Consider the following 14,246-nt stretch of genomic DNA (forward strand, 5'->3'; position numbering starts at 1 on the left):
GCAGAGACTTACAGGCAGCGTATAAGATAGCTGGGAACAAGATGACTATCAGAGCAAGGAAGAACAAATATTTGTATGATAAAAAGGCAAAAGAAGCCGACTTGGAACCTGGCGACCGTGTTTTGATACGCAATGTATCTATCCGAGGTAAACAGAAACTTACAGACAAGTGGGAACATGAGCCTTACTTGGTAGTCAAGAGAGTGAATCATGACATCCCTGTTTACGTACTGAAGCCAGAGAGTGGGGGGAAGCGCCGGACGATTCATCGTAATTTGTTGATGCCATGCTATGCCCTGCCAGCAGTTCCACCGGATCGTCCAATGCGTACACCAATCATAACGAAACGAAATTGTTGTAGACGGACTCGCACTCGGCGCACCAATAGAGTGGTCAGAGAGTCTAGCGACACCGTACTAGAGAGCTCATCTGATGACCAGATATTATTAGAGAGAACACAAGCGAGAGATAGCGAAGGTGGTTTGCCTGTGACAGAGGCGATGTCTAGTAGTAGCAGTGAAGAGACTGACTGACCACAAGATGAGACAGTTATGCCACCTGTTGATAGTTGAGTTGTGACTGAAATAGAGGCATCACCAGCTGTCATAACTGCTAGCCTTGACAATACAGTGAGTGACAACGACACTATAACCGCTGATACACCATGTATTGGAAGTGGCACTTTGGATGAGGGTACTGTTGTCCTTGAGAGTGTGGGAAGTTCAGTACATGACCAAGACCGTGTGACTGGGGATGCGAGCCAAGCATCTGGATCCAGCCAAGACACGTAATTGGCAGATACTAATAGTGAGAACATGGATGGTTCTGCTGATGTAATGTTGGAAGAAGATGTGATGCCATGTGAAACGGCAACTGAGGTGCCGACAGACGATGTAACAACAGAGAAGAGATACCCTATGAGAAATAGATGAAGAACACAGTATTATGGCTTTAGTGACATGAATCAAACCATGGATTTTAGGTTGAATGCAGCCGCACCAACGTTCATGTCGAACGATCGAATGGTTGATGATGAACCGCTTGGGGCATGACTCTATCCTTTAATGCGGGAGAAGACCGGTGTGTGCCCGTGGGAATTAACCAGGTGTTCACGGAAGATAGCTTTAGCCAGGGTAGCGAACAAACAAGTGTCAAATCATCTCCCAGTCACTAGTCTGTGGACCACTAAACGAGATGCTTTTAGTAAGCCAAATGATGTTAAAAGCTGTAGGAGATATGGAATTTGACATATACAGAATTTGCAACATTCACTTACAGATCTACTTGCATTGGATAGTAATTCAGCAGTATCTGATTGGGGAGGAGAACTATTATCGACGGTTAGTGATAGACAACGGATGAAGTGTTACTAATCATAATCGGGATGCGTTTGGAATGTGCCTACCTGCTACAGGTATGTGTATGTCGTCAGATTGTCATATAGTGAGGTTGTCGAGGACGAGGATTTGATTGAGCCCCTCTGAATGACAACACCCAGCTGAGGGGAGAGTGGGACTTCGCATATGTGGTATTATATCCGACCACGTTGTAGTTCAGCGTATTGTGAGGTTTCGAGTTGGTATTATCCTTCTCATATGGCTCAACAAGTTGGGGGATGGACCACCATATAGTGAAGGGGTGACGACTGGTGCAATGTACATGTACCTGGGGAGCAGGCTAGCGTGACGATGAACATTGTATTTATTTGCAGAGTCATTGGTATGTGGAGACACTCAGAGGACACTTACTGAGATCGCCTTCGGTGAACCCTTGGTCATATCTGTTGACATGTATGATTGTGTAACTGTACAACTGCTTGTATTTGCGCCTCGCTCCTAAGGGAGTATACCTGGTACACTTTTGTTTGCTAGGGTGGTTATTTGCAGGTTGGACTCCCAGATTGCCAGGGAAGCGCAGATGCATTCTTATTGGGCCATGATGTAACAGACCTGTATTAAGATGAAGTTCAGCTATTACTTAAAGCCACGACGAAGAGTACAGTCGTACATCCACCATGAGAAGACGTTCCCGGTGATGGTTAGTTAGTTACATGTCCTCCCTTGCTCTCTCTCCCATTAGCTGTTTTATGGTTAGCTATGGGAGTGGAGGAGAGGGAATGACATGTTTTGGGGAGGGAGGGTGTCGCCTGGTAAATTTGACGCCATTGAGTTGTATTTTTATTGTGTAATTAGAAAATGTTATAGATGTTATAGACGGACATGACATGCAGTGATTTGTGTGGATGTGCTTTTTGCATACACTATACTAACAGGGATAGCCGTAACGGAGCGATGAAACTTATTTTGGCTCCTGAGTGAATGCATTTTACATGCGAGTATCACGTGATCACTTCGTGGAACGGATGACGTCAGCATAGTGAAAACGGGGGGACAATGGCTGCTCGTTAAAGTGGAACCACGCCATCCTGAGTTGACTGGTTGAAACGCGGCCTGAACCGATCAGCGCGACCAGAAAAGGCCATCGCCGATGGGACTGTGAGTTGAAGTCCCTGCTGAGTGACAGGTACCCGTGGGGCCTGAGTATTTTGAGTCGAATGACTGATAGAAGCTGTTGTGGGTTTGTCAAGTTTGTGAAACTACTGTAAGCGCGTGAGGCGACTTGAAAATCAAAGGGACCTATGCTCCGTTGCTACAGTTGTGGGGGTTTCGTCGCTGCTTTGACGTGATCGACGCCAGTACGCCACTGAGGGACTCGCCGCTACCGTAAGGAACTTGAAGATCAGGTTTGATACTCGTTATTGACTAACAAAAGTTAACTTTGTGCAAACTGTCATACGATTTCGAACAGTGAACAATTCCGTTACTCAAATGTACACGCGCGACTGTATGATTTTTGTATGTTTGAGTCTTTGCGCTTGGAGGGAAGTTTTTCGTTTGGCTTGTTGTTAAAGTAGCAATTTCGTGCGTTGTGCCCTACAAGACAGCAAAGATTGTGTGTATATGTGTGATGCTCGTCTGAAGTAAATATTAATTAGAGGTTACATGTAATCAGTTAACTAGGGTTAGGGCTTTTACTGTTAGTATACTCATGGCATGTATAGTTTTATTAGGCTGTACGTTGTACTAAAGTCCATGCAGAATTTTATTGAGTTGTACTGGTTAACTGTTGTTCTATTTATCAAAAGAGATGTTCATAACACTATAGTTATTGTTGTGTTTACGCTACATGTATATTGTTGGACATTGTGTATTTCTCTATTCAGTCATACAACTTTAGTAATTATTGTGATGAACATTGCTGTTAATTCTGTCAACCGGAAGTGATTATTATTGTGCGTATTACTGCCAATTCATGCATTTGTAGTGTTTATTATCATACTATTGTTAGTTTATACTCCAGTGAGCGAGGTGCCAATTATTGTGTTATGTATGAATAATTATGTGTGCCCACTGTTGACCTTGGTTCACCTTTATGAATATTGAATAGAAGTTGTTGTTTACTTGGCCTGTATGTGTCGTTAATTAACAGTGTGAATGTCTCCTTGATTATAATATTCGATGTACGTCGTTACCTCGGTTTACCACTGGACTGTCGAATTGTCTCGACCGGAGTAAGAGATCCCTGGTTGTTATTGTATAGATACCAGTTAGTTGCCCTTCACATAAATTGTCCCTATCTGTCCACCTGTGATTTAAGCTTATCTAGTTTTAGGCAACTTATGGGTGTGACATATATAAACAGAAATATAATTTTTTCCAGGAATAAAATAACATAGTCGTTATATTACGTGATATAACTTCACCTAAACTTGAGCTTCACACATATAATACGCTAGCGCTTTTAATATCTTCGGGTATATTTTTTTTACAATACCTTTTGTACAAAACACAATAACCATTAGCGTACGACGTCATTAACGTTCCCATCCAGATATACATCGCTCTAACACAATATTGTAAATTATCGTGTATGCACATACACAGGAAGTAAACATTTTTGACAAATACTTCAGGAAATTGATTTATTTCGTTGACAATTTGATCCTTTCTATAACCATCATGGCATTAGCATCCCGACATTCGAAATAATCTCCAATGACTAACATTTCTGTTTTGCACAACATGACACGGAATGAATGTTCTATTTATTATACATTTGTTTCAAATATTACACAACTGCTCAAATGGTACGAGTCGTAATATAAGTCAGTTATAGGATTACTAAACAGTTCCGTAACACATGCCTGTCACATATTTACACAAGCTTTACACAGTGGCACCTCTTTTCCGCATTCATACAAGATTTGGTTTTTCGGAAATTACCCTGCCCACTGATTGAAGTATACACGTAGACATATATTTTCATGGTGCGACATTATTAGCGTCTTTGTATTACCTGCTAGAATATAGTGAACCGACACCCTGTGTGTATATATGACAATATTTGACCCATAACGAAAAAACTAAATGTTGACTAAAGTCTGACAAAAAAAAAATACACTAGCTTCCTCAAAATATTGCGTTATTGTATTATCACTTGGTTCGTGGTCATTGTAGAAACAGTCAAATTAAGAGAGCGGATGTTATACCGTAATAGGATTTTTAATTATATTCTACAATATTGATGCTGAAAGGACGCTAGTACAACGTCTGTAAACAACGCAAGGAAGCATGTGAACAAAATTACATGATTTAGAATAAACAGTAGAAGCAATTCCCGATTCCCGAATTACCGCAAGACGAGATGTAATTCTATTTACGCAACGTAACCTACCTAGCAACGGCAAGGGTAATATAAAAAGTCAAAAGAGCTCCGGTGGACATGCAACCCGGAAAAATCAGCGGCATATTTTTTTAACATAAAGAGTGGGTGTAGAACTATACCTAAGACAGCTGAGAAACGTCAATTTCTAGTTAAAAAAGATGATTGTTTTTCAGAGAAAATGATGATACGTAAAATATGACCGTGACTTAGTTATTCAACTCCAAAAATACCCGCAAAATATATGAAAAAATTACGCTATAGCCAAAATAATTTACATGCTCGTTATTCTTGCTCAGGCAGAATAGTGTGCAAATTTTCAGAGGCGGTACGATGATAGCAGTTTTAATTCAGGAGATGTTTACGTTGCTAGTTGGAAATTGACTCTGCACATTCGTAACGTTCGAAATCTGTCCTACCTTCCTGTTTGTTGATTCCCATGGGGCGCGATATGCGGAAGCGCAGAAATGATGAACGCGCAAACGCTATCAATTCGGTTATCCCCAATTGTAGAGCTCGATCTGACACTTCGGCTGTTGATATTATTATTATGTATTTCAAATGTTTGATGCTGATGTATTCAAGTGTTTCATACGCTGCGCGACAATACCATTATAAATATGTAGGAGCAAATACGATCTATTGCGCTAGTTCTGCGAAATCACATCGCGCAATGATCCATGGGCAAATTACTGCATTATATTAACATAACTCATCCGTATATAACCGAGAAATTTCACTCTGCAGAGCATATCATTTACGTCGTTAAATGCACCCTGTGTCAGTGAACTAAAATTATGGTGAAACAACGGGAGTCGTTGTCATTCGCATAGTATATGCCTGTAAATGAAGAAACTTCTGATCCCAGTAAGAAAGGTTAATTTTTAAGACTTATTATGTTTTAAATTAATTTTAAATTATGATTTATCTTGCTGCGAGAGATCCATAGGTTAATATCAATTTTGGTTTTGACTTGCAGTGTGACAACGCACCATGCGAAGCGAGTCCATGGAATGTCTCCCCTGTTTCAGCTGTTATCCAACGATCGCTTAGACATAGTGGTATCGTCGTACACATGTCATCACCCGATCTGTGTTAATGGACTATCCTACTGTCATGGTGGTCATATCGAATGCGGTGCTGGTACACGCTCTAACCATCGATATTTTACTCATGCACGTGTCCATGACTCTTGGGTAAGAGACGCATATTTACTTCATTTTTTTTCGTGAACAGTATGTTTTCATATGTAGTACAAATGTGTAATCACACATGACATGTTTTCACGTGACTAGCGGTTCACCATAGTGAACATAATGTACTTCATATTTATTGTCGATGCGATTTTGGGGTTATCAAAGTTGAAATGAAAGCACGTATTGCACGTAGTATATACGGAAATTATCGATGTGGCGTAAGTAAAAACTCTGTATTGTACTTTACTACACATGAGTTTGACACAAGCATAAATTATATATCAATTTATATAACGATCAGCCCTGGAATCTGAATACATATATGTTGACAGGGAAATCTAGTACATCAAACTAGATGCAAATCGTGTAGCACACTTTCAAATGATTCATAATAATAAAGTGCACTAACCATTGCCTTGTCTCGAATGCGCCAAATAAAAATATCTGTAATACTGATTCAATAACAGTAATTAGAACAATCCTTCGTTTTAAAACAATTGTGTTCGTTTATGTCCTTTTTAATTATTAAAAGAGAAACATAATTATTCGCTAAATAAAGATTGATGGGGTAAATGCTGCTGTTTGACGAGTGAGGGAAATACCCTGCCTCACTGCGCAGATAAAATGCCATGACCAACAGAACAGTGTAATAGATATATGCTTTTCTACGTGAATATGTGCGCAGCTTTACAATGAGTTCAATTAGACATGCAATACTTTGGCAAGGTATCAAATATCAATACAATTAAATAGTTGGGCAAGAGTACGGCATCCTATTGTATCTGTTCTGAATAATTTATTTCTTCTGGCATAATGTTTCGGACGAGTGTGAGCTTAACAATCAGCTTTCCATGAAAACCGTGTATACATTTTGTTCAATAGAGACAAAGCCAATATTAGGTCTACGAGAGTACGTATAATCGATTATCTAAAAATTAGAGATCACATGTTTTCACAACCGGGATATTCTGTATTGTAATGCACTCCAGGGACGTCATTAGCAAACATAGAATATGTCTCATCAATTTTGAGAAAAACAACCTGCAAGTTATATAATCGTTTCTACCAATACAGAGCGATACTGAAATAAATTGCGCAAGTACGAGTGTATATTATACTGAAGAACGTTTGTATAAAATGAATTTTTTTCAGGTAGACGTATGTGATTGCACGCGATGCTTGTGTGCCACAGACAATTGAATTACAAACTGAGCATGTGTAGCGACTAGAAAAATATTTCATTACTGAATACGCTGTTTCCATAGCAACCGGATCCACATCCAAAATCAAAATCAAAATCAAAATCCACATCCAAAGTCTTGCTTGCAAATTACGTGAAATTCTGTACATAATTGTTGGGACCATAAATAAAAAAAATTCTCAAAATTGTAGTTTCTGAATCATATCTGACTCTTCACCCACATCCGTTCTTTTGGTTTGTATTGAGTTATAAAAAAAACATTCCTAACATTTGCCGTTACCATGGCAACAAAGTATACGTTGAAATGTAATCGATTAGTATGTATCAAGAGCAACTCCTTCCAACAATCTTATGACACTCCATTCTTACCTTTTTTGAATTATACAAAACAAATAATTCTAAAAATTGATGTTACTATGGCAACTGAATCTTCACCAAGACCTTATCGATTATGTCTTGTGTTCAAGGCACCTCCTCTGCTAGTTGGAATGAGAATCCATCAAAACAATTTTGCGTTATAAATAAATAAAAACATTCCCTAAATTCTATAATAACCAAACTTATATCTGTACTAACATTTAATGAGCTAGTGTTTGTGTCGACGGCATCAAACACCTCTTACAAATGATAAGAAATACCATCTATATATTTTCAGTTATCTTGCTAATTTTCTTATCGAACATGAATTATTTCAGATGACGTCCACATAAAATAAATAAAACTGGTAGTGAGATATTGTTTATAGTATTACGAAGGTCTAACTGTTGAAATGGTGATGTGTTGTGTTGCGTGGCGTGGCGTGGCGTGGCGTAGCGTGGCGTGGCGTGGCGTGGCGTTTATATTCCTTAACATATATGAATCATGACTGGATGACTATGACTAGTACAAGTACAGTGTTAAAGTATCGGTGTACATTTTAACACGAAAAATGATATAACAGTGGCAAGGCGATTCGATGTGTGGCGAAGTCGCATCATGTGTTGCGTGTTTTTGTGTGCGTGTCTAGTCTGTAATTATTTCGATGTGAGATAATGCTGCATCTCATTTCAGTATGCAGAGTAATTAATAGATAATTGTCATAAATTTACAATACTGATGTTGTTGCCTCTTATGCAATCTCTCAGTCTAATATAATGACATGCTCACATAAATTCAGTTAAATGTCCTTTTTTATATACAAAAAGTAGGATAATCAAGTCTGAGCATTTCTACTAATTGCGAATTCAAGTACATTTGGAAAATAATTTACGTTGGAAAGACATAACATATACACACATAACTCTAATGTAACACAGTGTAACAACAGCTTATGAAAAACGATGGTTGGAAAATCGTGTTACGTATAAAAGGAATGATCACACTTTGAACACAGATACTCAATTAATACATTGAATATATGAATAATGACCAGATAACACGGTCCGTTGTCTTACAACAATTTATGTATCTGGAACTTAATACTGCGACCTAAGGCTGTACTGTCATTGATAACCACTTCAAAAGGAATGTTAAGTACCTACGGATAATTATTTGTCATTCATAATGTAAACTATCAGATGTCTGGAAAGTTGCGTCCCTTGCTGCTCAATATGTCTACTGTTATCAGGTGTTCCTCTCGAGAGGACAATGATTATGTAGGGCGTATTACACATGCACGCGGCTCGGCCCTACTTTAACACAATCCACGTAGTAGACGTACATTAGCATATAGATGTATGCAATCACTTTAGTCAATGTTATCTAATAACTTATTTGATCAATAATGGTGTTTTTTTCAATTTAGGTCGAGTAGATAAAGGAGATATTACAGTTCATTCAACACATAATTGTTCCATTCATTTGATTACATAACTTATTTAAATAAACAAAAGCATGTGTTTGTGTTTGTTTTTAAACTTACTACTGGCATTGATTTCATGTTATTATATACTCGTAATATTTAATTAATAATTAGAGATAATTTTATTTTATTATTTTATTTTATGACCCATAGCCTGCTAATACCGCTAATGAAACTGATACTATGTAGTAAAAACGTTGGTGTTTTATACATCACAGTAACTGTTTTGAACTAGAGAAACGTTCATTGATGTCCGACTCACCGTGAGATAAATAAATGTTCACTGGTGATTTTCAAGTAACTGAATTTGATGAAATAATTTACCGTAGGCAATATATGTCGTATGTATATATATTAGACGTATTGCTACTGACTTGCTATTTTTAGAATGAAATGGAGAAATCTTTTGACATACAACACTATGCATTTTTGACAGGCTGTAGACATTTTCAACAAATAATGAACATTTTTATATTGTAATCGTGGGGTTTGTCATTAACATTTACTACTATTTTGTAAACATAAATGTTGGTATCCAATTTGTGTGGGCTAATATTTATAATAACAACGTATGACACTTATTTTCAACAGGCAACATCGCAGACATAATAGGAATGACAATCTTGTCAGTCCTACAGAAAATGGGCAACATACAATGACTGATTACTTGTCTTTGTTTCAATCAGACGGGTAAGAAGACGAAACGAGTCAGCTATATTGAAAGCGACATAAGGCGTCCTGTAATTCATTCCGATATTGCATCACGGTCACATGCTTCAAAAGAATGTGACGTTTTATGTAATGCATGTTATAACCACTTACAGAAATATGTGAAACATGTCTAATCCATTATATTTTGATATCTGATCCCGCGAGAAAAGAATTATCCGTAACACTTTGTAATATACAATTCAATTTGTTCAAGAATGGAACTTAATATATGACCGACCTTAGCGCAAAAATCTCAAAAGTCTTGGCATTTAAACAAGTAATTATGTGATGCCTTCAACCACCATATGGACTGACGGGATTACGTTCTGATTCTCCTGGTCTTGTAAACTATAGTCCGCTTTCATTATGGCTGATTTTCAAACTTTTATCAGGATTATGATTAGAATTGAATAATGGCGAAGCATAGTTGTCAGTAGTACTCTATGTTAACTCCTACATGATGTACATTAGTACGTATATGAAATGTGCAATGATAGAAATGTGACGCCTGGATGCCTAATAATAATAATGATTGTATGAAGATTCCGCCATCGTTTTTAAAAACAAATAATGGTTCTTTTTGTTTGCACGCAGAAGAATATGTTATGTACAGTATACAAAAATGTTTATTTCATAGTAAGTTTTTACTTGTATGTTCTACTGGTGGAAAAAATGTAAAGCTAGAACTTATACTATATCCATACTTTGATCAGCATGTATTATACTCGGTGTGAACTGTAAATATGGTAAAATGTGATAGTTCAACATGTCTAAGCTACAAAGACTGATATGTTCCTGCAATTCAATGATGGGTATATGAAAAATAATACGTATCGTGTTCAAATTTGTTTACGTGCATGAACTTTGTTCAGAATAACGATACATTTCTATATAAATGGGGCCATGACATAGAAATGATGTATATTAGTAAGTGAGAAAAAATGACATTTTATGGCTAGAAAATATCACAAAGGCGTACTCAGTTACATACGATTAACAATTGATATATGTTGTGTTTGTTGATTAATATTTTTAAAATATACATAATTTGTAGTATGTTTTTAATAACATCAAATATTATCCTTCTGGCATAAAAACACTGTTATTAAAATGGTATTTCTTGTTATTATATGACTATTTAAAAATTGGAATAACAAATAAAAGTTACATATTGTTAACTAATACTGAAGCATTTAATGAAATATGAGCAAAAAATATACGCATATAACAGAACGCACGAGTTATATTCTGCTTTACAGTTATATGTACTTTATAAAATGAGTGTGTAATAAAGAAGCAAGTCATACCATAAATACCAGGTTATATTATTTGATAATGTTATATCAGATAAACCAATTAAATATTCGGTTACAATGCTGAATGTCATTGTCAATATCACTGTATAATTTCACTTGAAATTCTTGGAATCAATGTTCATTGACACGTGAACGCCCTGTATTACATAAGGAGGATGGAAATAAATTTAAAGTTATGTTTAATGTTGTTCCTGTTTGTGTTATTATGTGTTCCATGTCGTAAGAATACTGAAAATAAATAGGGGTCTTCGAACTTTTTTTAGATAAACAGTTATCAGAAAATGGTCGTATTTGTCGTTTACATTTTGAGAGCATCATAGTTACTTTTTATATACATTTTTTAAATCATCAATTGATATTAAAAAAAAATGGCATGTTAAACATAATCTTATTTTTATATGTCACTCATTCCTATTTATTTGATGTATGTTGTATTGTAGGTCGAGTGGAGAATATTTTAGAGAAGATCTCAAATTACTAAGTCAAATTGGAGACACCCAGATGAGTAAGCTGAGGCCAACAGTCAGGGGTGAGTATTTTAAAGGTGTGTTATATTTGTCTGATCAGATGACACAAATTCAGTAGTATTGCCGTCAAATTATTTCTAAATCAGATTTATGCAAATATGAGAAGAGGATGAGCTGTGTATATGTGTATCTGTCTGTCTGTCTGTCTGTCTGTCTGTCATTGTTTTATTGTGTTGCAATTGTATTTTAATTACTAGAGAAACAAACAACGTTTTAATGATAAATTGAATGAAAAGTTATTTGTGAAGTATGAGACAATGTTGGGCAATTTAAAGCTCACATATTTCTCAAATAAAATGATGTGTGGAATCTTATAGTAATATTCTAGATCAAGCAGACGACATAGATTGTACAAAAACTGTATAGTTACGAAGAATTGAAAGAAGAACGCTGCTTGCAGTAATTTAACAATGAGTAATAATATTTTACCAAAGTTATACTAATAGAAAGTATATTAGGTGTAGTAAAATCAATTAATTTTTTAAGCAATTTAACGAAGGAAAGTGTATTTAATTTTTTATAATTTTATGCACAATTTCTTTATAAATAAAAGAAAAGTATACGCCCGAGGCTAGCAATGAGTTAGAACCTTGCTGGAGTTACGTAGATAAAGTAATCCCTCGTGATGACAAAGACAATAATTAAAGTGAATTGTAGTGACATGATCCATTAATTTTTAATCAATGATTCGATCGAGTTTCAATAATTCAGTAATGAAATAAAAGGTGTTAATTAGGAAACAAAACGTACTTGCTGATATTGTCCAGAATTTTTTTCAATCGAGGCAACGGCTTTTTATGTGAATGTCGTAATGTCCTTGTGTGTGTATATGCATGTATCTCGAATGATTTATATTCAGCGTCGGGGGATAACATACTTAAGGGAGTTTTAACCAAACATAGCAAATACTCAGTCGAGTCTTCTCATTTGTATAGCATTACACTGTAAATCTAGGTGTTTTAAAATATGACACATTTTTGTCCCCATTTTAAATGTGTGTTTTTTTTAAATCGCAAATGACTTATTTTACAACACTACTGTTTTAAAATAATACATTTTCACCGTTTTGTGATAAAACATTTAAAGTGTTTATAAGCTTGTCCCCACTTTAAAAACACTTAAAGTCTTTATAATCTGCATAATTGCGGGAAGTGTATATTATGAAAACACTTTTATTGGAACATTCAGGGATGTTTTTGCCCATTACACATTATGTAAAGTGGTACGATTAGAAACACGTTTTTTAAAAGTGTTTCCACTAAAAACATGTATATAAAGTGCGTATTATCACAACACTTTTGAAAAGTGTTTTTACTAGTCACACATTGTGTAAAGTGTTTCCACCAGGAACATGTATAAAACGTGCTTATTATCACCAAACTTTTAAAAGTGTTTTTACTAGACACACATTTTGTAAAGTGTTTATAATCACGACACGTAGAAAAATGTCTCAACCGAAGACTTTGTTAATGAATTGTTTACTATCACAACTCTTTTAAAAGTGATTTCACTAGACACATATTTTGAAAAGAGTTTTCACCAGAAATATATATTAAAAAGCGTTTATCATCGCAACACTTCGAAAAGTAAAACACAAACTGAATATTGACCAGTGCTCGTAACAGAGACACATTTTAAAATGTATTTACACTGATTAGATAGTAAAAAAGCATTAACATTATCATTTTTGAAAACAAAATATATCAAATAATGCGTTTCATGATGAGACACTTTGCACTATTGTACAGTAATCATAACAAACAATAAACAAATCACGTAATCAAGTAAGAATAATAAGGTAAGTTCAAAAACATACATGTATAGTTGTTGAATAAGTGCGTGAATAAGTGTGTTTACTGAAATTCAAACCTTTCGTGAAACTGTAGATACAATACCCCATATTTGGGAACATTGACACTTCAAAACAGATGCGTAATGAACTGAAATTAACAATAATATCTTTTTGAACCCTTTCCTCACTGACATAAATGAAAAGGCCCAATCTCTTCTCATGTGGTGCTGTTGTCTCGGATGCAGTCCCTCCGGGCACATCAAATTCCTGGGGAAAAATATTGGGGCATAAAAAATCATTAATTTCATCTATTGCGATCCCATTCACATTCAATCCTCGACTCTGAATATATGCACTACATCTATTCTATTCATTCATTTTTTAATTGTCTATCCGTCAAATGGGTTGTTTGCTTATTTTTATCATTTTTAAAATCACCCATCAAACGAATAGTGTGGTATTTTAAACTATATTTACCTATTAATCCAAAGTTCTTCTCGCATATAAGACGAGGGCACTGAAGTAACAATAACCCATATTAACAGAACAAATCAAATCCGAATATTTGCAGTATCATCTTGTCCGCTCCGTTCGTTTCTCTTTGAATCTGAAAAGTATAATATAATCAAAATGCAGTGAGTATTGTTTAATAAATTATAATTATTGTTTCAAGCAATGCGATATTGGAATCAATAAATTCACGAACTTGAGTTTAATCAGTTACCCCGCACATAACTAAATGAATGGAGGCCGCTGCAAATATCAATTAGTACACAACTGCCGACGCTTGCTATATCAAATACACTTGCCACCCGCTTCGTTACGGAGCAACAATATTATCATACACTCAGGTTTGTTTAGGATAACTTCCGGTTCCCTTCTTTTCTCAGAAAATCAAAAAAGTCGTCATTCGGTTCAAGTTGTAATTGCTTCTTCAACGA

At 35.7% G+C, this 14,246-nt stretch overlaps 1 protein-coding gene across 1 annotated transcript in view; it reads left to right on the forward strand.

Annotated features, from left to right (window-relative positions):
- LOC100375108 (glycine receptor subunit alpha-4) overlaps window positions 1-14,246 on the forward strand; it is a 38,291-nt gene that overhangs the window by 18,308 nt on the left and 5,737 nt on the right. Inside the window, exons 2-3 of the mRNA XM_078006083.2 lie at window positions 5,702-5,918; window positions 11,427-11,515. Of these exons, the coding sequence (XP_077862209.1) occupies window positions 5,821-5,918; window positions 11,427-11,515 (187 nt within the window). The 5' untranslated portion in view covers window positions 5,702-5,820. The remainder of the gene's footprint in view (window positions 1-5,701; window positions 5,919-11,426; window positions 11,516-14,246) is intronic.

This window comes from Saccoglossus kowalevskii, chromosome 14 (assembly GCF_978046115.1).
Source record: "Saccoglossus kowalevskii chromosome 14, keSacKowa6.1, whole genome shotgun sequence".
NCBI classification, from domain to species: Eukaryota; Metazoa; Hemichordata; class Enteropneusta; family Harrimaniidae; genus Saccoglossus; species Saccoglossus kowalevskii.